The 24,319-nt window shown below is 40.0% G+C and overlaps 1 protein-coding gene across 17 annotated transcripts in view; it reads left to right on the top strand.

Moving 5' to 3' along the window:
* The window catches only part of PCDH15 (protocadherin related 15), a 1,242,339-nt gene that overhangs the window by 1,092,093 nt on the left and 125,927 nt on the right, over positions 1-24,319 (top strand). For all 17 annotated transcript variants that reach the window (XR_009252204.1, XR_009252205.1, XM_058696346.1 and 14 more), the window contains 2 exons: positions 7,315-7,424; positions 8,808-8,948. Coding sequence is in view for 15 of the 17 variants with exons in the window: in XM_058696346.1 (XP_058552329.1) it covers positions 7,315-7,424; positions 8,808-8,948 (251 nt within the window). In the remaining 2 variants the exon portion in view is untranslated. The remainder of the gene's footprint in view (positions 1-7,314; positions 7,425-8,807; positions 8,949-24,319) is intronic.

Genomic DNA, 24,319 nt, shown 5'->3' with positions numbered 1-24,319 from the left:
ATGTATCTGCTGTTCATTTTTTGAGGAACCTCCACGCTATTTTCCAGAGCGGCTACAGCAGTTTGCATTCCCACCAACAGTGCACAAGGGGTCCCCTTTCTCCACATCCTCGCCAACACCTGCTGTTTCTCTTGTGTTGTTGATTTTAGCCATTCTGACAGGTGTGAAGTGATATCTCATCATGGTTATGATGTGCATTTCCCTGACGAGTGATGTCGAGCATCATCTTTTCATATACCTGTTGGTCGTTAGTATATCTTCTTTGGAGAAAAGTCTATTCGTTTGCCCATTTTTAGATTAGATTATTCTTTTTTGATGTTGAGATGTAGAAGTTATTTATGTATTTTGAATATTAACTCCTTATGGATATATCGTTTGCAAGTATTCGCACCCATTTAATAAGTCGTCTTAGGTGCTTCGTTAGTGACTTCTTTTGCTGGAAAGTATTTAAGTTTTATTTTCTATTGTTCCTGTCTGTAAGACAAGCTTGTATATCATTATAATGTTTATGCTAAACTTTCAGATGTATAACCCATAAAATAGTGTATTAATAAAGCTATAATTTATGGAGTACTTACGATGTGCTAGGTTTAAGGAAAGCTTTTTGTACATGTGGCTTAGTACACAATTTTCTAAGTAAGTAATGTCCCCACTTTACAGGTAAAGAAATAAGAACAGGAAAGGTAAGAATTTTTCCAGGGTCCCATAGGTAGTAAGTATGAGGGCCAGAATTTTATAAATGATATTCCTTGGTCTGACCCCATGGACCTACTAAATCAGAATCTTTAAACATCCAGAAGATCTGAAATTTTTACTATTTTTTTAAATGTGTATTTATTTTTGAGAGAGACAGAGTGTGAGCAGAGGAAGGGCAGAGAAAGAAGGAGACAGAATCCGAAGCAGGCTCCAGGCTCTGAGCTGTCAGCCCTGAGCCCGATGTGGGGCTTGAACCCACCAATTGTGAGATCATGACCTGAGCTGAAGTCAGACACTTAACAGACTGAGCCACCCAGGTGCCTTGAAGATCTGAAAATTTAATAAGTTCTTCAGCTAATTCTTATAAAATTTGGGAACCAGTGACTAAGAGAGATTAGAAAAGGTCTGTTAATGAAAACAATAAATGAAACCAAGGAAGACACACACCTGAGACTGCAGGTTTGGATTTCAGATAGTTTTCTGGACTTGAGGAATTGATTACTATTCAGGGTTTAGGTTTGCTTGTCTTCAACATGGAGACACTTCATGGATCTGAAAAGAACCCAAACTCTTAAAAAGCAAGTACGCTTTAGAAAAGATGTAAAAACAAAAAAACAAAAAGCAGTTTCTAACCACTTGGTCCTTTACTAATCTTCTTTTCTATAACCCACCGTAAAAGTACTGGGAAAGCTGCCATTTCTCTCCTGATTCATGTTCTTTTAAAACCACTTGTCTTGGTTAAATATTTAAAATCAGATCACCCTGATGCAGTTACTCCAAGGTTACAAATAATAGGAGTTCCAGTGGATTTTTTTTCCTTCCTATTTTCATTAAATTCCCTTATAGTAGATATAAAAACAGTTCCTTAATTGACACTGATTTGCAAATATATTGAATTCAGACATGTCAAAATAAATTAGATTTGTCTCTCAGTAGAAAGAAAGCAATAGAGCGAGATTGAATCCCAGTGAAATTTTATAGCATCTATTTACACACACTTTTATATCCTAAACTGCACAGCATTTAAAATAATTAGGAGCTTTATGTAACACATATAACATTTACTTTTACTGTTACTTCTTGAACCCGACAATAAAAGTAGATTTTAAATTATAGAATAATTGTTTCATCTATATTTATACTGTAAAAACTGGGTCTGCCACTGAAAACTGCAAAATCTGTAATTATGTAGGCATTATTCAGATGATTCAGATATGTTAAAATGTATTTAATTGAGAGAGATTTATTGTCATCTATATTTTCAAATAACCAATTTGAAACATTAAACAGATATCTATGAATTAATTTATGCATCCATAAGAAAATTATAAGTATTTTGCATATAAATTATGTATCAGTTAACTTTTCTGGATTCCACTTCATCTGCAAAGATTGATTTCTAAACGATAAGTTTGGAGTTATTTTGATCAATTTTCTTCTTACTCAAAAGCAGCTGTTCGTTGTACATTCTTACAGTCTAATGTGACTGAGCAATAAAAATATAAAGCCCCCAAACGACACAGGGGAAGCTCAAGTACATATTGTGAAGGAAAGAAGCTGGTCCAAAAAAAGATTATGTACTGTATGAGTCTGGCTATATGACAGTCTGGAAAAGGCAAAAGTATACAGACAGCCGGGGCACCTGGGTGGCTCCGTCGGTTAAGCGTCGGTTGGCTCAGGTCGTGATCTCACAGTTTGTGGCTTCAAGCCCCGCATCGGGCTCTGTGCTGACAACTCAGTGCCTGGACCCTGCTTTGGATTCTGTGTCTCCCTCTCTCTCTGCCCCTCCCTTGCTTGCACTCTGTCTCTCTCAAAAATAAAGATTAAAAAAAATTTTTTTAGTACAAAATATTATGTAAGCAGTAAAAATAGAATGGCACTGGGGCACCTGGATGGCTCAGTAGGTTGAGCATCTGACTTCGGTTCAGGTCATGATCTCATGGTTCATGAGTTCAAGCCCTGAGTTGGGAGCCTACTTCGGATTCTGTGTGTGTGTCTCTCTGTCTCTTCCCCTCCCCATCTCGTGCTCTGTCTGTCTCAAAAATAAACATTAAAGTACACAGACAATATAAAGATCAGTGGTTTCCAGAGGTTCAGGCAGAAGGAGGGATGAATAACTGAAGAAAAGGAGAAATTGACATCACCAAAACTATTGTGTATGATATTGTGGTGATGGCTATGTGACATTATAAATCAGTCTAAACCCATAGAAGTATACAAGGCAAGAACAACCTCATGTCAACAAAAGGCTTTGGTTGATAATTATGTATCAGTACAGGCTCATCAGTTTTAACAAATGAGCCACACTAATGCAGGGTGTTAATAATATGGACAACTAGGGGTGGGAGTGCATATAGAATCTCTATACTTTCTGTTTAATTTTGCAGGAAATCTAAAACCACTCTGGGGGCGCCTGGTGGCTCAGTCCGTTAAGCATCCACTTCTTGATCAGGTCATGATCTCACGGTTTGTGGATTTGAGCCCCGTGTTGGGCTCTGTGCTGACAGTGTGGAGCCTGCTTGGGATTCTCTGTCTCTCTCACTCTCCCTCTCTGTCTCTCTCTCAAAATAAATAAATAAACTTAGAAAAAAAATTCAATTATAAAAAAAGAAAACTGCTGTAAAAAAAAAAAAGTGTGGTGTCAAAAAGTATACAGCCGTTTTACATGTAAAATTTAGGGGAGGCAAGGAGAATGCGAATAGTGAGATTAATGACCGAATCACATGTAAATCTGATATCTCTCACACCTGAGCTTCTTAAATTGAAATATCATTTAGGCTTTGTGTAAGAGCTAGCTTAGGTGATGTTGGAGTTGTATTCAGAATCTGGAGGTTTTATTTAAAATGCCCAAGAAAGCCCGAAGTGTTGGCCTCGGGGGATAAATCGCAGCCAGGCTCCATGGGGGGTGTGGCGGTACCCATGGGCATCCAACCCCGCTGGGATCCACCGCTGTGGAAGAGTCTCTGGAGGTCCTTCCTGGAGGTGTTTTAAAGGGATGAAACCATCAGTGTCTCCAGTGTTCACGGCCCATATCTGTTAAAGATAGAACCACTGTCTTTACAGTGCTCTTATCTGTATCTCCTGGGGGGACAGAGACCCAGCTTGACTGAAGATGTCTAGGAAGGGTCCCCAGGACCTGAGCTACCCAGGCGCCCCTGAGGGTTTTTTTTAATGTTTATTTATTTTTGACAGAGAGAAAGACAGAGCATGAGCAGGGGAGGGGCAGAGAGAGAGGGAGACACAGAATCTGACACAGGCTCCAGGCTCTGAGCTGTCAGCACAGAGCCCAACACGGGGCTTGAAATCACAGACCGCAAGATCATGACCTGAGCTGAAGTCGGATGCTCAACTGACTGAGCCACCCTGGCGCCCCGAAATGTTGTTTTTAAAGTTTGAAATGAATGGTGGCATTTTTCTAACGTTAAAGCAGGGGTATGTTAGCTGCAGACTTTATATTTCTGTACTTTATAAGAATCAGACAAGAAATTAATTATGGAAAGTATAAAACTTAGCTCTCAGCTCATGAGTAGTAACAAGATAGACAAGCAAACAATTTAAGCAATGTTACTTCCATGAGAGGAAATTCAGTTTATGAAGGTCACCCCAGAATATGGCCGACGTGTGTTTTCTTATGTCAACATTTTCTTATGTCAGCATTTCTTACGTCAGCATTTTCTTATGTCAACATTAAGATCTTCATACATTGACAACTTATTGCTCCTAACATTCAAGCCACGTGTGTCCATTATTCTTGCACGTGGCCTTGTCTTTACAAACGTGATGAGTGAAAACAACACATATATCGTCTTGAAGTTTTTGAAGGTCAAAAGTAGGTTGCCTATGTTCTGTTTTCATAGTCGCACCCAGGCTTGAATCGAGGTGGTGGCCAGGAGTACTGTCTCCTGTGAGGCTTGACTAGAGAAAGGGCTGCTTCTGAACTCATGTGGTTGGTGGTGGAATTCAGTTGAGAGGGATGTTGGGCCGAAGGCCTCAGTTCCTTGCTGAGCGGTGGCAACATCACTCTCAGTTCCCTGTCCCCTTCATCCAATCCAGCGAGGGAGGGAGTCAGAGCCTACAATCTACATTTTTATGTAATGGAATCACTGGGGTGACAACTCATTTTCTTTGCCTTGTTCTGTTGATTCACATCCAGCCACAGCCTGGCTGTCGGGTGAGACAAGAACCATACACAAAGGAAGGAATACCAGGGGGAGTGATAGTTGAGGTCCATTTTGGAGACGATCGTGTTTCCATGACTCTCTGATTTTAGTCCTTTCCAGGTGTTTGACCTCACACACACCATGGTCAATCACTAAGCAATGGGACAAACAGCAAATCATTTTAAAGTCTCCTTTATCATCTGAAATATCCTACGAAAGTGTCATACAAAAGCCCCATCAAAACCAGCCTTTGTGTCGCTTTGGTAAATATCTCCTTTTTGTCTCCATTCAAATTACCAGAGGCATCTTTATCTCACTAAACTGACACTGTGCCCACATGTACATAAATTGCTCATAGAATGTAATTGTGTTATCCCAGATATCTTATTTTACAAGTATCTGCCTCGGCAAATGTCTCCTTTTCTAACCTAAACAACTTCCTTTTTAATTAGTGGGAACATTTTTGGTTGGAGATGATAGAAATCCTAGATAAAAGTGTGTTTCAGTGGCTGAAATGATGAACTCACCTCGTGTTAAGTATAGCAGCATTTAGAATACTAGTCCAAAGGATCTATTTCCAGCCTGTGGTTATTTCATTTGTGTTGGTATCATGATCAACAAGAACCTTCTCACAGGGTAACATCAAAAAACATGAAAATTCTTGCAAACATTTTTTTCTAGCACTTAAAATAAAATTTCTGGGCAAGACTGCCATTGGTTTTACAGGAGGCATGAACACTGAGCAAAGGAGAAAAAGCACCCTCAGTGGCCACAGGTGGATAATGAGTCTATCATACACCCTGGGGCCTGGGGAGACCTTACCCCAACCACGTATACTGGGTATGGAGGAGGTGTCGTTGTCCAAAGTGACATTTGGATACGGTAACAAAGGAAGGCAAGAACAAAATACATGTGTACATACATACTTTATCATTTTCATTAAAAGTTATATAGGTTAGTGTTTATTTAGCCCAAAAAAAACCAAACAAACAAACAAACAAACATAGGTCTTGAACGTATACTGAATATATATGGTCCCCCATTAAGAGTTAAAGCATCTGTAAAGGAGATCACTTTATTTACATTTAGGTCACTTAACTGAGCATATGGACTAAAGGGGCAAAGAGCTCAGCAATCTGGACATGTTTATAAAGGGTGGGATAGAATTAATTTTCCGGAATGTTATTATAGTTCAGGATTTGTTATCAAAGGGCTCAGTGACAGCACAGGGTAACCACAGAGTGTAATCCAGATGAGAAGAATTGAGAGCATGGAGAAAAAAATAAGCAGTGATATTAGAAGAGTAAGTATCCTAAGAAAAAGTCATGTGGAAAAAATGACAGCAGGGTTCATCTTGTCAGCTGGAGGAAAGAAAGATGAGGAAGGTTACAGAAGTTGCATTGGCTAGACCACAGAAAGATTCAGAGATGCTGTCCAAACCTCTCAGTTGCAATTTTTTTTTTTAATCTGTTGGATCTGGGTAGTATAAATACCTGTGTTTTATAAAAGCAAGATTATTTTCATTAACTTACGATTAAAGCTAGGATAGCCTAGTTAGAGTGACCGATATCGTAAAATAAAATGGAGAATTTGAGAATGAGTTGTGTTGTTGGAAATATAGATTGGAAATTAAGTGAATAATCCCAATACTGAGGGCATCACATGGCTGCAGTTGAGCAAATTAAGTGAGTTCAAGAGAAAGGTGAGTTTTGTGACACCATCTGTTCAAATACTCTTAGAACCGTTAGAACTTCCCGGTCGAGCAAGAATAAGGGCTAGAAAGAGTCATCTGGAAGCTATTTGCTTAAGTTTGCTAACGTCAACAACACAAGAGCAACATTACACTTTAGCAAGTTGATGGAGCAGATCGGAACCGCTTGCTTTCAGTTCAGAAGGTACCGTAGAGAAACAAGTAGAGGGGCGCCTGGGTGGCGCAGTCGGTTAAGCGTCCGACTTCAGCCAGGTCACGATCTCGCGGTCTGTGAGTTCGAGCCCCGCATCAGGCTCTGGGCTGATGGCTCGGAGCCTGGAGCCTGTTTCCGATTCTGTGTCTCCCTCTCTCTCTGCCCCTCCCCTGTTCATGCTCTGTCTCTCTCTGTCCCAAAAATAAAAAAAAAAAAAAAAAAACGTTGAAAAAAAAAAAATTAAAAAAAAAGAGAAACAAGTAGAATTTTGTAGGATGTTTGGCAGATAATAAAATAGTATCTGAAATTAAATTTTATCCCAAATTAAAAATAATGCAGGTGACATGGCATTCGTAACCGAGATCATTTGCATCATTTTGAACCCAGTTTCTTAGGGCTGGCGTCTCAATGTGGGACTACCGTGAAAACTTCAGAAAATGTATTATTCAAATAAACGCACAGACACACTTAAACTAACACATTGTATTATTGAATTCCAAACTCTGTCTTGACAAATGGACTGTAAAAAATGAATCATCTTCTAAAACCTGCAGACCCCCTCCGGTGAGCGAACTTGCTGCCAGAGGCACAACAGTTGGTGTCATTTCTGCAGCGGCCATCAATCAGAGTATCGTGTACTCCATTGTCTCAGGAAACGAAGACGGTGAGTGGATCCTCAGTCTCTGTTTTCACCATAAACTAACAAACTGGGCTCTGAGATTCATTTTGGATTGAATTACTACTTACCCCATTTTTCTAATAAAATCCTCTCCAACTTAAAAGTAATTGGTATATTTGGGGTTCCTTGGGGGGGGGGGGCTCAGTCGGTTAAGTGTCTGACTGCGGCTCAGGTCATGATCTCGCAGTTCGTGCGTTCAAGCCCCGCTTTGGGCTCAGAGCCTGGATCCTGCTTTGGATTCTGTGCCTCTCTCTCTCTCTCTCTCTGTCTCTCTCTTTCTCTTTCTGCCCCTCCCCTGCTTGTGCTTCCTGTTGTCTACCTGTTGTCCTGTTTTTCTCTTTTGATAAACTGGACGGCCAGGCATGCCGTAAGCGGTCAGGAAAGAGTCAATATACATGTAGTAAGTACATAAAGATTCAATATTAAATATTTATATGAATGAATATAAATAAATGCCGTTAAGCAATTTTCAAGGAAATTCTAAGTGTTTCAATGACCAACCATTAACTAGAAATTGCTCTCCCTGCAGCCAATGCTCACATCTTACTTTTCTTGCTGCCTTTCTTCTTTGTTCCCACTGTGCTGTTATGCTCCCTCCCTAAATATCACCAACGTCTAATGCCCCCTAGGATTTGGAGGACCATCCAAATCTACTGTGACTGATTGAGTGTGCAGTGCTTCCCAAATGTAATTGACTGATGAGACATTGATTTCCAGGAGAATCTCAAAGTAACTGGAAAATCAGGGTATTCACGTAAGGATGTGCTGATGATAATCTGAAGTTTGTGAAAGCCTCCTGTCACTTTCACGTATTACGTATTACATTTATTTATTTTTGAAAGACAGAGTGTGAGTGAGGGAGGCTCAGAGAGAGAGGGAGACACAGAATCAGAAGCAAGTTCCAGGCTCTGAGCTGTCAGCACAGAGCCCGATGCAGGGCTCGAACCCATGTACCGTGAGATCATGACCTGAGCCCAAGGCAGAGGTTTAACCGACAGAGCCACCCAGGCACCCCTCACACATTACTCTTGTTACAAGAAGTGATTTAGGGGTGCCTGGGTGGCTCAGTTGGTTAAGCATCCGGCACTTGATTTCAATTCAGGTCATAATGTCACAGTTCATGAGATCGAGCCCTGCACTAGGCTCCGTGCTGACAGCATGGGGCCTGCCTGAGAGTTTCTCTCTCTCTCTCTCTCTCTCTCTCTCTCTCTCTCTCTCTCTCTCTCCGCCCCTCCCCCACTCACTTTCTCAAAAATACACTTTAAAAAAAAAGAAGTGCTTTTAAAATCACAGGGCTTTTAAAGCGACTTTTTAATTTTCCTCTTATAGTGTGAAGGAAATGATCAAGAAGCTGTGTTTTAACTGCAGGTCTGTTTGGAATCCACAACATCACGGGTGTTATCTATGTCAATGCCCCTCTGGATTATGAGACAAGAACGAGCTATGTGCTTCGCGTCCAGGCTGATTCCCTGGAAGTGGTCCTCGCCAATCTCCGAGTTCCTTCGAAAAGTGAGTCATGTTACTTCAGCACTTTTAAGAATTTTGGGGTGCTTCTGCTCATTTCCTAATGAAATACACATGTCTGAAAGTTATCAGGGGAGAGCTTGGGAGACCATCAGCACTTAGGGCTGACTCCACGTCCACTTCAGCCGCTGAGGCAGGACAGTACAAGGAGCGATTTCGTACTCCTGAAATATCAAGGCAATAACATGCCATCTCCAGATTTTGTATATGCTATTGTTAGAATAACCTTTATTCTCAGTCTCACTGTAAGACTGGTGAACTCTCTGGAATGTACTGTTAATGGGAGGGGATTGTTCGACATTCTCTGAATTGTGTGGCTTCTTGTACTTACGGATTTTCTTAAGTGCAGAGGAAAATGTGGAAAATGCATCTTCAAACAGCGACTAACATACATTGTAAATTATGCATGGCGTGATATTTAACTCACATCCATTTCTAGGAGATGAAAATTATTATTCCTATTTTACAAAGACAAGATAAGAAAAGGTTAAGTGACTTTTTTAAAAATGACACTGCAGGTAAATGAAAACCTGGAGATTGAAGCTCACATCTTTTCACTCCAAAATCTTTCTCCCACACCTGTCTGTGGGATGCACAGGAGAGCAAGTAAAGCCAATTTGTGAAGGGACCCAGCAGAGGTTCTGGGAGATGTTACTAATAACAAGAGAAAGGCTGGTCTTTTCCATCCACACAGGTAATACTCCTTTGCACTTCAGGGAGTTCATCTTTTTATAATCACACCAACTTTTTAACAGTATAGAAGACCAGAGAAAAATCTAATCTAACCATTGGTAGAACAGAGGCCCAGAGAGAGGGTGAAATGGGACTCTGTGAAACAGTGACCTTTGGCTCCAGGTCCTTCCCGTGCTGGTGCTCCTTCAATCAGCATCTGTAAGCTCTTTCCATAATTTGGCTATTGTTGAAAGTGCTGCTGTAAACACTGGGGTACGAGTGCCCCTATGCATCAGCACTCCTGTATCCCTTGGGTAAATTACGGAAAGAGCCTAAATGTCCATCAACTGATGAATGGATAAAGAAATTGTGGTTTATATACACAATGGAATACTACTTGGCAATGGGAAAGAATGAAATATGGCCATTTGTAGCAATGTGGATGGAACTGGAGAGTGTTATTCTAAGTGAAATAAGTCAGTCAGAGAAAGACAGATACTGTATGTTTTCACTCTTATGTGGATCCTGAGAAACTTAACAGAAGACCATGGGGGAGGGGAAGGGAAAAAAAAGTTAGAGAGGGAGGGAGACAAACCATAAGAGACTCTTAAAAACTGAGAATAAACTGAGGATTGATGGGGGGTGGAAGGGAGGGGAAGGTGGGTGATGGGCATTGAGGAGTGTACCTGTTGGGATGAGCACTGGGTGTTGTATGGAAACCAGTTTGGCAATAAATTTCATATTTAAAAAAAAGGAAAAAAAATCAGCCTCTGTAGAAGGGGGAGCAGGGAAAAGGAAGAGTGAGTGAGAGGCCCCAGCAGGATGCAGGTGCCAGAGGGAGAGAGCTCCAGGCAGTGTGAGAAAGGAGACCAGGCAATGTGCCCTCGAATCTCCTCTTCCAGGTCAGTAGTGGATGGTCATGACGATAATGACTCCTGATCTAGGTAGAGAGCTGCACCTTGCTCGTAAAGGTACAACCAAGTCATTTGAAAAAAAAATCAGATTATACAGGGTGTACCTTTGGAATTAAAGGAATTAAGTTGTGTTCAGTGATTATTCATCACTTGCATAATCAAATTGTTTAAAAATAGCAGGCCAGGGGCACTTGGGTGGCTCAGTCGGTTAAGCATCCGACCAGCTCAGGTCATGATCTCACTATTTGTGAGTTTGAGTCCCTCATGGGGCTCTGTGCTGAACTCGGAGCCTGGAGCCTGCTTCGGATTCTGTGTCTCCCTCTCTCTTTCTGACCCTCCCCTGCTTACAGTCTGTCTCTCTCTCTTTCAAAAATAAACACTGGGGCGCCTGGGTGGCGCCGTCGGTTAAGCGTCCGACTTCAGCCAGGTCATGATCTTGCGGTCCGTGAGTTCGAGCCCCGCGTCAGGCTCTGGGCTGATGGCTCGGAGCCTGGAGCCTGTTTCCGATTCTGTGTCTTCCTCTCTCTCTGCCCCTCCCCCATTCATGCTCTGTCTCTCTCTGTCCCAAAAATAAATAAAAAACATTGAAAAAAAATTAAAAATAAATAAAAACAAATAAAAAAATAAACACTAAAAAAATTTTAAATAGCAGACCAGTTTCTTCAGTTTTTAAAATCTTTAAGCTGCAGGCAATTATATTTTTATAAAATATAGAGGAAGCTTCAAATTGTCAACTGAATTGTCTAAACCAGGAGTCAAAAAGTTAGAGTGGTTCTAAATTATATAATGTAAACTACCTTCTTGCAACTAAGAAAAATATGAAAGCTATTTGAAAACTGTATTTGCCATCTTTATTTGAAAAAAAAAAAGAAACAGATTTAGAAAGAAAAACCTAGATATATAGGTCGTCGAACTTGGCAGTTTTCAAGAAACAGCTCCAAATTCTCGGAATAAAGACAAAGCAATAACTTTTATGGGAGTGTGTTACAACTAGTTCTCGTTACTTTAATGTCAATCTAAGGCTAATAAAAATTTAGCTAATGTACCCATTAGTGTTCTTACACGTGCCCAAGTTTGCCTGTAGAACTGAGACCAGTTATCAGGTTCCTGAATTAGCCTCTCAGAAGTGAATGAAGTCTAAAAGCTAAATGTTGGTTGGTTTAATGCCTGATGCTTTTAATATTGTTATTAACATTTCGTGACTGACCTCTGCCTCGTGAGTCTGTAATACAAACTCATATATTTAAATCACTGTTTCACTTATTAATGACTCTTAATGGCCTATAATCAACCTCTAGTTCATTAGCTATGCAAAAATAAGAACATTATGTAAATGAGGTTAATTAATTAATGGTCTAAAGGTTTATCCCTGCTTTAGAAGTAGCTGTCCCGTGGTCTTCAGCCATATGTCATATGAATAAAGTAATAAAGAAGGGAGATTTGATTCATTAAAGAAGTATTTTATCATAATTCCTTTACCAAGAATTTATTAATGAAATCATTTGCAAAGTAAGTTTTATGACTATGCTGTAACTGAACTTAATATTTAAATGCAATTTCATATTTAAAGTAGGACCATTTCAGAACTCATTTCATAATTTTGACCCTAGGAATATTGGAAACATGCTAATCTTTTACTGCAGACATTTCAAACATACATAAAATTCCAGAGAGGATCATAATGACTCTCCAAGTGGCGACTACCCAAGTTCATTACCAAGTCCCCAGAAATGCTCTCACCCACTCCCTCCCTTATTATATTGAAGCAGGTCAGACACACAATATTTCATCCACAAAATATCTCAATGTGTGTCTCTTAAAAATAAGGACCCAAAGTCCGTGAGTTCAAGCCCCGCGTCGGGCTCTGTGCTGACAGCTCAGAGCCTGGAGCCTGCTTCAGATTCTGTGTCTCCCTCTCTCTGACCCTCCCCCGTTCATGCTCTGTCTCTCTCTGTCCCAAAAATAAATTAAAAAAATAAAAAATAAAAAATAAATAAATAAAAAACGTTAAAAAAAATTAAAAAAAAAATAATAAGGACCCAAAACTTAATCATAATACCATTATTACTCTCCCAAAATTAATAAAAGTCCCTCCATATCATTGAATATCCAGTCAATATTCATATTAAAGAATTACTCATATCAGAATCCTAATGTATTAGATCCATCTATTATGATTGGTTGAAAAGGGTTTTAAGTGTCTCTGTTAAAATATAGGCTTCACCACCACCACCTGATTTGACTCCCTCTGATGTTTATTTGTTCAAGATTTCGGGGGCACCTGGGCAGCTCAGTGAGTTGAGTGTCAGACTTCAGCTCAGGTCATGATCTCATGGCTCGTGAGTTAGAGCCCCATGTCAGGCTCTGCTCTGACAGCAGGGATCCTGCTTGGGATTCTGTCTCTCTCCCAATCTCTCTGCCCTCCTTGGCTCATGCTGTCTCTCTATCAAAATAAATAAACATTCAAAGGAAAAGAAACCAGATTTCTGAAGAGTGGGTTTCAACTATTGAATCTTCAAGGGGCCACTTCAGATCTTGTTCTGTCTCCTTTATTTCCTGTAAAATGGTAGTGAGAGCTAGAGGCCCTGTTTGATTAACTGTTTTCTGGGTTTTTTGGTTGGGTTTTTTTTTTTGTTTTTTTGGTTTTTAACAAATGAATTGTAGGCAATATTCACTGCTTCCTTAAAGAGGCACAGCAGTCCCTGTGACTCTCCTGATGGTCACAACCCCGATAGTCATTTCCTATCCATTCCTTCCTTCCATTTCTTCTGCATTTATTAGCCAGATATTTCCATAAAGAGAAACTTCTCCATATCAAATATTTAATCACCCCAACATCCTCCTCCTGTAGGAAAGACAGGGAAAAAAAATGTTTGATTCTTCCCTTTTATTTCTTGGTTTTCAAAATAATGCACTGATTCACTCTCCTACTCCAAATGTGACCGCTGCAATAACAAATGTTTTGGGTTTTATGGGCCATATGGTCTCTGTTGAACTACTCAGTTCTGTTGCAGCTTGAAAGAAGGGAGAGACAGTATGTAAACAAAATGGCGGCTGTACTCCAACAAAATTCTACCTGTCCAACCAGGCTGTGGCTGGACTTGACCTTTGTTGTGACTCTTACTTTTACTTTACATAATCCAGTTGGCCTCCCCCTCTTCTGTCTGTGTATCTCCTCCTGTGAGCAATGCTTCTGTTTTATCCACTTCCTTTTCCCACATTTCTAATCTGAAGAAATACTGTTTTATCCCTGTTAATAAGATAATCAGTCATTGAACTGTCTACAGTTTATCCTGTAATAGACTCCTCAGAGTAGGATTATAAGAACGGCATTTCCTATATCTTTGTGCATTAATGACAGTTTATCTATGGACCTGGAAATTGAATGTAATTTGATTAGATATAAAAGCCTCAAATCATATTCTCTTCATTGGTCTTAAATATTTCACTCTGGATTTTTCTTCCATGGAGTATTACTGTCAAAAAGAATAATGACAAACTTTTTTTTTTCCCCAAGTGAGTGTTTGTCTTATTTCTGAATTTCCAAGGAATTTACTCTTTTTCTTTAAAGCTCAGTAGTTTTATTGGAATGTGTCTTGCAATTGGCTATTTTGAGTCATTTTCTACATATATACATAGCATATGCATTCAACTCTTATTTCAGAAAACATTTCAATTCTAATTTTTAAAATATTTTTGTTTCACTAACTCGGTTTTCATCATAGGAGACCCCTACTATATAAATGATGAATATTCTCCTATCTTTTATATCCCTTTATCTCATATCTCATTAATATCTCTCTTAATTACATTTACATATTTTTAAGATTTTAATTTGAGTTTTTCTAAAGTCTGATACACATTTTCCTTTCACGGTTTCTCTTTTTTCCTAAATAATTTTAGTTTGTTTCAACATACTACAGTACAGCTTGAATATTTTTTCAAACGCCTTGATGTTTTAAAAGCTATTATTTTGCTCACTGTTCTTTTTTTCCTTGTGGGCTTTAAACATAGCCTTTTTCAAGTTTTCATGTTTAAGTGAAATTAGATCTCCATACTTTTAAAAGAGGTAAATGGGCTAAGATAGCTTTACTAGCTCTAGAATATTATTTCAGATATTTTCACAAAGTGATAAAGAAAACATTATCCTTCTACGTTTAGAAATATGCTTGCCTTTTCTGTTTGTTTGTTTTTTTTAATGTTGATTATTTTTGAGACAGGGAGTGTAAGCCAGGGAGTGGCAGAGGATCCAAAGTGGGCACCAAGCTGTCAGCACAGAGCCCAATTCGGGGCTCCAACTCTCCACCATGAGATCGTGCGCTGAGGCCAAGAAGTTGGAGGTGTAACCGACTGAGCTGCCCAGGCCCCCTTAGACATCTGCTTGCTTTTAACTGCATTCCCACATTCACTGAAGAAACTTTCTCTCTCTTTTTTTCCCCTCTTTTGCCCTCATTGTCGCCGCCCTGCTCAGTTTCTATTTTGCTCTCAGTGTTTTCTCCTTTCTCGTCAGCGTGGAGGCTGCCCCTTTGCTTTTATGTGCTGTAGTCACCTTTCCATTTCACTGGCTCCCACGACGGCAGAAATGTTTGGCCTTCCCTCCACCTCCTTAAAAAACAGGTGCCGTTTTCACACTTGCTGAGAGAACTTGATAATGCAGAGAGCTGTTTTCTCTGCTCATCTTCTGTGGTTTGGAGCTTAGCTTGTTGCCATATTTAGCTGGGGATATTATCTGTTTTTGGTGTGATTGCTAGGATATTACTCTAATTACATAAACGTGAAGGTGAGGAGACTTGGTGTCGGAGGACTCCCACAAAAACAACTCTCCATGTTAATAATTTAGTTCCATGGCTGTTGATACAGAGACTCCTGGGTCACAACGTTAGGACCTCAGTGCTCAGGATGAAAGTACCAGCTGGAGGATCAGCATAGAGGTCGGCATACAGTGCGGGTCCCAGAGCTCCAGACCCCACAGGCAGGTGCAAGGCCAGGGAAGAGGGCACTGGGTGGAGGGCATGGCGGGGAAGCAACAGGAGCTCGGAGATGCAGCCACTTTTATAGCAAACAACAGCAGTCTTCCTAGAAAGGGGGACCAGGGAAATTGCTGGACCATGCAACGCGTGTCTGCAAGACAGCATCTCACTTCTCAGAATTGCCAACCGCATAAAGAGTTCTGTGCCCCGGTGGGGGAAAAAGCCCGGGGCATCACAGTGTTGGCACAATCAGCATGACACATAGAGGCTGAAGACCCTCCCTTCCCCCCCCCCCCCCCCCCGCCCAGGGAATTCTGTCCCCAGGACTTGACCATCCAAATCCTGATCTCTTTTTAATGAGGCACGGTTCAGGAGGATTGAAATATTACATTTCACCTTAATCATCTTCTTCAGATCCCTAAATGCACATTTTAATCCAAGGATATTTGAAATGATTGTTGAATCAGTGGAATTGTTTCACGGTCGATGGATTTTGGAGAATGAGAGCTCTGGGACCCTCTGCAGCTTTCATACTGTGCTAGCTGATATCCAATTTAGGATTTGGTTTTTACTCACATGCTTTAGATTTCCCATATAGGGCTTCTAGATACATTTTCCTTTTCTTAACTGCTTTTATCATTAAACCCCACTAATTATACTGGGAAGTTGTAATAAATATATGATCAAATGAATGATGTATAGAAGAATCCAAATTAACAGAAAGCATTTTTAAAGAGCAAATTTTCCAAGAATGGAAAAATAAACATGAAAAGAAAGGGTCTAGTTCATTAGCTTACTGCTAAAGTAAAAGTAGGTGACACAAATTTTATCCCAATAAGCCACAAATATGATAGGTTCCTCTCTTTTTCCCACAACTTCCTATTTAACAAACTGTGGGATTAACGTATCACTGACTAGTCTAGGACGTAGAGAGAATTGTTTGTCTTTGAGGGCTAGGCCATCCCACTGCCTTGATGGTGATTATTAGTATTTATAATATGCCAGGCATTATAATAGGGTTTTAGGGCACAGAGATATTGAAATGAAGTTGCTATTTCCAAAATCCTTTTTCCCATTGCCAGACAGACCATGCACCATGCACCATGCAATGACTACACTATTAGGGATCCGGTGGCTGCTGGGGATCCCAGCAAAACGTAGCACAAAAGAATGAACAGCTAATGTGTGGGATAATCGAGAAGTCTTTTCAGAGGGATTGATCTGTGAGCTGTATCCTAAAGAATGAGCAGAAGAGATTTGAAAGGATACCTCCAAACACTACTAGTGAGCATGTATTAGAAATGATGACAGAGCGCCTGGGTGGCTCAGCTGGTTGAGCGTAGGACTCTTGGTTTCTGATCGTCTCATGAGCTCACAGTCCAGGAGATCAAGCCCCGCCTTGGGCTCTGTGCCCACAGCGTGGAGCCTGCTTGGGCTCCCTCTCTCGATGCCCCTCCACTGCTTGTGCTCTTGCTTCCTCTCTGTCTCTCAAAATAAATAAACTTAAGGAAAAAGAAATAAAGAAATTAAAAGAAGATAACTCTTAAATTCGAAGTTTGGAAAACAGTACCAAGATAGGGGCGCCTGGGTGGCTCAGTCAGTTGAGCATCCGACTTCGGCTCAGGTCATGATCTCATGGTCCGTGAGTTCAAGCCCTGCATCGGGCTCTGCGCTGACAGCTCAGAGCCTGGATCCTGCTTTGCATTCTGTGTCTCCTTCTGTCTGCCCCCCTCTCCTCTGAAAAATAAATAAAGCATTATTTTTTTTTAAGTACCAAGATACAATTGACCTAAAATGACCAAGAGACGTGCAGGAAATAGATACAGATTGTCAAAGATATTTAAGATAAAAACAAACAGATCAGTAGTTTACCACTCTATAAACCCTTACTCCCAAGGAGAATAAAAATGATCAAGTGAATGGGGAGTTAGAAAGGACTTTATCTGAAATATTCCTTTGGGGGAAAAAGGTTGTAAAACTTTGTTTGTGTGCCGTTCCCAATACATCCATCCCCAGAAAAGGGGATGTGAGAGTAGGAAGTCTTCGATCTCAAGTGTATAACGTTAGTGACGAGGAAGAACACATAAGTCCATGTCCCAGAGCTGTCAGCGAGGGACTGGAGTGCCCACAGCTATGAGGACAGCTGGCAGGGTAGAGCTGTGGCCACATGAGGACGATCCTGTGCTTGTGGGATGACGCAGACAGAGAACCGGTGAATGTGGTCCAGATCTGGGACACCGACGAATGCTAGCTTTTGTCGAAGTACAGAACAATCACCTGGAGGACGGCAAAAAGCAAAAAGCAGAATGTGGAAATGGACTGCCGCCTCCGTCTAAAGGGACGAGACAGAGCCAACTGAAATGCATGTCCCAAGCCCGGGTGCTTGCAGAGGGCACGCCCGTGCTCAGAGTGCCTCGCCACCACGTCTGCTTGAAACACAGGCCCGGCCCCAGGGGGTCTGACCATCTCACAACAGCAGTGTTGAAGTGGGAACCTTCCTGCCTCCCTCACCAACCTTTCCTCCTCAGCCGCCAGGGCCGGAGTGTTATGACACAGCAGCCAGAGAACGGTGATGAGGCTGATTAGTAAGGAAAAAAGAAGTCTCTTGGGGCACCTGGGCAGCTCAGTGGGATGAGCACCTGACTTTTGATTTCAGCTTAGGTCGGATCTCACGGTTTGTGAGTTCGAGGGTTTAGCACTGTCAGTGCAGAGCCTGCTTGGGATTCTCTCCCTCTCTCTCTGTCCCTCCACTTCTCTCTCTCTCTCTCTCTCTCTCTAACTAAATAAATACATAAGCTTAAAAACATAATAATTTTAAAAAGTCTCTTACAACCTCTTCCCCACAGGCAGGAGACTCTCCAGGATCATATCTCAACTGGGGAGGAAGAAAATTTTACCTTTAAATTAAATTTGAAGTATTGATTAATTTATTGAACTAGGTTACTTTTTTTAATGTTTATTTATTTTTGAGAGATGGAGACAGAGCCTGAGCAGGGAAGGGGCAGAGAGAGAGGGAGACACAGAATCTGAAGCAGGCTCTAGGCTCCAAGCTGTCAGCACAGAGACTGATGTGGGGCTCGAACTCATGAACCATGAGATCATGACCTGAGCGAAGTCAGATGCTTAACCGACTGAGCCACCCAGGTGCCCCTGAACTAGATTATTTTTAACTTAACCATGATTATAGTACTTTCTTTTTTTTTTAAGTTTATTTTTTATTTTTTTAAATTTACATCCAAATTAGTTAGCATATAGTGCAACAATGATTTCAGGAGTAGATTCCTTAGTGCCCCTTACCCATTTATCCCATCCCTCCTCCCACAACCCCTCCTGTATAGTACTTTCTGTTAATTAAAAATGTTTGCTTTTTTTTAGTATCAGGAGTAGCCTGAGCTTTTGTTCAGCTGCAGGAAAAAGGCTGCCTCAAAATCAGTAGGATGAAAGGAAGAGCAGAAAAGACAAAATAGACTTTTATAGTTATATTCTTTATGTCCATGTGAAGCGCACCATTTCAGCATGGCTGGAGAACAGAATTTAAACATTTTTTTAATTGTTTTTGAACTTTTATTTATTTTTGAGAGACACAGAATACAAGCAGGGGAGGGGTAGAGAGAGAGGGAGACACAGAATCCAAAGGAGGCTCCAGGCTCTGAGCTGTCAGCACAGAGCCCGATGCGGGGCTCGAACTCATGGAGTGTGAGATCAGACCTGAGCCAAAGTCAGACGCTTGACCGCCTGAACCACCCAGATGCCCTTAAGCATTTTTAATGAATTTAAACTACTGGAGGATAGGGATTTTTGTCTGATTATTGCAACATTCCAGGAGCCTAAAGGCATAGCATAAAAATATAGTCAGTAAAGTTTTACCCAGTAAATGAGCAAGTCTGGAAAAAGAAGGCTGGATTATGAAGGGATTTGGCTATCAGGCTAATGGTATGCACCTGTACAACCCACCCATTATCCCCATTTAGTTCTCTTCTGCTGGCCCCATTCTCTCAGGTCTCCATATTTTCCTGCTTGCCTCTCGTATTGAGCGTTATTTTTGTTCAAATAAGTGTCTTCATTTCATGAAAGAAAGACAATCATGAAGGTATTCATGATTGTCTTCATTTCATGAAAGAAAGACAATCATGAAGGTGTTCATGTTTTTCATGTTATTTCAAAATTCTGAGCCCCCTTTTGTGCCTACGTTCTCTGTCTCTGCAGACCAGCTCGGTCTCTCCTGTCTTTTCAGGATGGAACGTCACTGTTCCCAGAGAGACCCCGAGGGTCCTGCGTCCAGAACACATTCCACGGACACTTATGTCAGTATTCCTGCCACTGAGTCATCGCCATGTGTTTATCCTGATGTAGAGAAAGAACTCTAATATGCACCTTTATAACTAGCTCCTAGCTGGATAGTTTGATTTGTGGGATTCCACAACTGAAATGCAATTTTTCTTTTATGGTAAAGTTATAATTATCTTTAAGTGTGGAAGAAAAAAAAAGCAGCTTTTTATAAATGTAGCCTTGTGTTGTGATTCAATAGCTGGCCTTTCAATCAGAAATAAATGACAGGACAATTAAGATAAACCTTAAATGGGTGATAAAACAACTCAAATGCTATTGATTTCATTTTATAGTTTTGCTTCAGGGTACATGCTTGTAATACATTTCATTTCCTTGGCTTTTCTGGTTCTAAACAGAAGGTCTGTGACAAGTAATGCTAATGACTCTTTACCCGTGATTGACCGACTCACAAAGCATTCCTCATGCAAGTTGGGTGACAACATCGTAGCATCTCACACGTTATTTTCAGTCCTGAAATCCCAGATATGTTCCAGGTCTTATACTTGTTCAATAAATATATAACCATGAGTTTAGAAACTATATGCATATACTTTACTAATTTCAAACTTGGAGATTACATTATGAAAACTAATACCGTTATATCCTTTATTGTATTTTTGTCGCTAACATTCTAGGTGTCTTCTATAAACACACAGTTAAAACGATTACATTCTAATGAAACAAAACTTTATCTGTCCAAGAAAACAACTGAATAGTGCAAAATATCTTTGCTTGGAAAAACAATTTTAAAAATTCTTATTAAATTTTATTAATACATCTTGGAAACCAAGTGCATTCACACAATATTCTTCCATTGACCCCAAAAGTTATTTGTTGAACCCATGACAAAGATTGTTATCAACGCTTCTAAATAGAGTGCAGATTATAATACATGTTTCTTCACATGTATTATGAAGAAAAAGTCCTGTTTCATGAGGAAATCATTTTATATCCCTTCCATGGTCAAATAAAACTAAAATACTTAAAAGGGTCTAGGAATGAATAAAATTGTTCTCCTTAACTTATACCTAAGATTAAGCCCCAGGGCCTAAAGACAGGTGATACAATTTCTTTATTCTTGGGGACTTCTATTTAATTAATATAGTTAATAATTTAATTTTTTCCTTGCCCTTTGAAGCAGAATTTAAATTGAGTTTTGAATGGAGCCCATTTAGTGATTCACAAATATTTTTGCAAACCTGAATTCTGTTTCTGAGAGCAACAATCATTCCATTAATAATAAAGCCCCAAACTATGTAATAGAAACTCTATACCTTTTGCTTCAAAAAACTCCCGTTTCAATAGAGGCAAACTAAGCTCCAGCAAATGCTCATGAAACTATGCACGGCAGAAGTGAGATCTGTTAAATCATAGATATTACAGAAATAGCAGCATTTCCAGAAATGGAAAACAGAAACAACTCTCTGGATAACATAAGCATAAAATTTATCTTGCCTATTACAAGTACAGGGGAAATTATCAGAATTTTTGTGTTGAATACCTTGATTCCTCATATTGTTGATGAGTATATCCATTGGCCCTCTACCCGCTGTTGTTACACGACCAATGTCCGCTAGTCTCTGTAGAGTAAGGCAGCACAAGTCTTTTTCCTATTTTGCTAAAGATTTGAATAGCTATTACATCATTGTATTTATTTTTATCCCTTATAACAAACAGAAAGTGAACGTTCTTTTCTTTTACTGACATGTTCTACGTTGACCAGTCTTAACAAGCTGACAAACTTACTGATAGGTTATTTTTAGAAAGAAAAACAGTTGCCCACTAACTAGACAAAAATAAATTTCAGCATTATGTTTAAATAGTAAAAAGTATGGGGGAAAGTGCCATGCAGAAGGAACATAAGGAGGGTGAACTTTCGGAAGTTTTCATTGTCTCTCCTTGAAGGGGTTCTCCATACTGCTTAGCATTTCCTAGGTCACTGCATTCTTAATTTCCATATTGACTGAGTTCTTCCCCCTTTCTCTCAAGGAATTGCTACACCTTGTGGTTTTCGGTTACACCGTTCCCTGGTCCAAAATGTACTTCTGTCATTGTTTTCTGGACCTAATCATTTTACAAGGCTCATTTTACAGCTCTTCTCATGTTTTACCTTTCCTTAATCACCCAGGGCCCCTATCAAGTGAGGAACAAATACATCCGGCCTGTCAGTTTTCAAAGGCAAGGATGTGATGTCCTGGTGCCTCAGTTTCCATCACAGAGACAACTCCGAGAATATAAAGTTTGAGATGGATCCTAGATAAAGTTTGAGACGGATCCTAAAGGAGACAATAGTATGGATGACAGTCTGGAGGAGATCAATTTCAGGGGAAAACAGTGAATACTTTTTTGTGCAATGGAGAATTTGCCTGGTTAACTATATTTGATGCCATGTGCTAACATTTTCTACCGGAAAAACCACTCTTGTGTTTTCTATTGCTCTACTCAACTTTGCCTTGTTGACATCTATTATTTATATTAACAACAACATTGTACTTAACTCTTAGATCTTGTTATGACTGACTTGGGCCAACATTTATGTCATTCTTACCTGGAATAACTAATAGAGCCATAATATTATTATTATTCTCAGTGATTGTGACTTGTTAAGCATATGAAGTGACAATAGAATATTAGATATATGGCAAAATAACAGAATCTAGTGCATTCCAAAATAAAAGCTGTGAATTCATACACAGTATGGGCTACAGAATACTATGCTATTTTTATCCTGAAATCAGGTGTCACTTACCTTCGATTACATGACATGGATTGGTAAGTTTTTGTGGTTCCTCTTGTAATTATATTATTCTTTGACTGACACTAGTGTCCATAATTAGAATTACGTAGTCAAGGTAATTTATATTAAAGACATAAAAACTTGGCCTATAATTCTTATTTCATTATACAGGAAAGATGTGTACCTTATTTTTAAGAATGATATCCTAATTTGTGCTAATAGACACATCAAGAGATATGTAAGAACAAAGGAAGCCAAGAAATTATATATGTGGGTGTGTGGGGGGGGAGTGTGTGGGTATAGTTATATACCTAAATATGGTATACACTTTCACAGTTATATATATATATATACATATATATATACATATATATACATATATATGTATATATATATGTATGTATATATATATCATTATATAAATATACATATACACACACACACATATATATATATATATTTTCAAACACACTAATACATTTTAAGTTCTTGTTTTACTTACAGCAGCTATGATCCTTTTGTTTTCTGAAACACATCTAATATGATTAGATTTCCTGTCACCTGGCCCCAGAAATATTATCTAATGTTAGAGGGATCATGATAAAACCGTACATTAAACAACTATGTTGAGTACTTGAAAGGCATAAGCATTTTTTCTAAATGCTGTAAGGGGATAAGTGCCTATAAAGGGAGATCATGGTCTTCAAAGGGTCTCCCTTCCCGTGGAGAAACCATGTTGTTGCAAGTATAAAAATACATAGTAGCACCAAGAAAGTATGTGGCCAATTGATGTGAGAGAGGCATAGACATCCATGGTTTGAGTTTAAACAGAATAAATCACTGTGGTAGACTAAATCGTTTATAGATTAAGCTGGGAAATGAAAGACTTAGCTAAAGCAATACCTGGTTTTGTCTGCTAATCCATTCTGTTAGGGTAAGTGGAGAAAAGGAAGGACAGAGGACTGAGAGAGGAAATTGGAAGGAAAAGCTGGGGGAAGGGATTTACAAGGTGAGTCCAGAGGACAGTGACCAGCACAGTGGTTGCAGAGAGTTAATGAGAAGAGAAGTGGGAAGCAGAAAAGTATAGGAAAAATCAGAAAGCCGTGTTCAAAATATGCACAGTCCAGGAGTACCTGGGGCGGGGTGGGGGGGGGGGGGACGCTCAGTCATTTAAGCCTCTGACTTTGGCTCAGGCCATGATCTCGCAGTTCGTGAGTTCAAGCCCCTCGTTGGGCTCTGTGCTGACAGCTCAGAGCCTGGAGCCTGCTTTGGATTCTGTGTCTCCCTCTCTCTCTGCCCCTCCCTAGCTCATGTTCTGTCTCTCTCTCTCTGTCTCTCAAAAATGAATAAATATTAAAAAAAAATTAAAGGTACATGTATAAATATACAGAAGAAGATTTATTATAAGGGGTTGGCTCACATGATCTTGGAGACTGAGAAGCCCCATGATCAGCTGTGTGCAGGCTGGAGGCCTAGGAGAGCTGGTGGTGTGGTTCCAGTCCAAACCCAAAGGCCCGAGAACCAACAGAGCTAATGATAAAGGTGTAAGCTGCGGTGTGAGTCTGGAGGCCTAAGGACCAGGAGAACCAATGTCTGAAGAAGAAGGATGACCCAGCTCAAGCATAGAGCAACTTCATCCTTCCTCCATCTTTTTCTACTGTTCAGCCTCAGCAGATTGGAACAAGTCCCCCCGCATTGGGGAGGGTGATCTTCTGAACCTGGTCTGCTGGTTCA

Source organism: Neofelis nebulosa, chromosome 13, assembly GCF_028018385.1.
Source record: "Neofelis nebulosa isolate mNeoNeb1 chromosome 13, mNeoNeb1.pri, whole genome shotgun sequence".
NCBI classification, from domain to species: Eukaryota; Metazoa; Chordata; class Mammalia; order Carnivora; family Felidae; genus Neofelis; species Neofelis nebulosa.
This window is presented reverse-complemented; position numbering and strand designations above follow the sequence as displayed.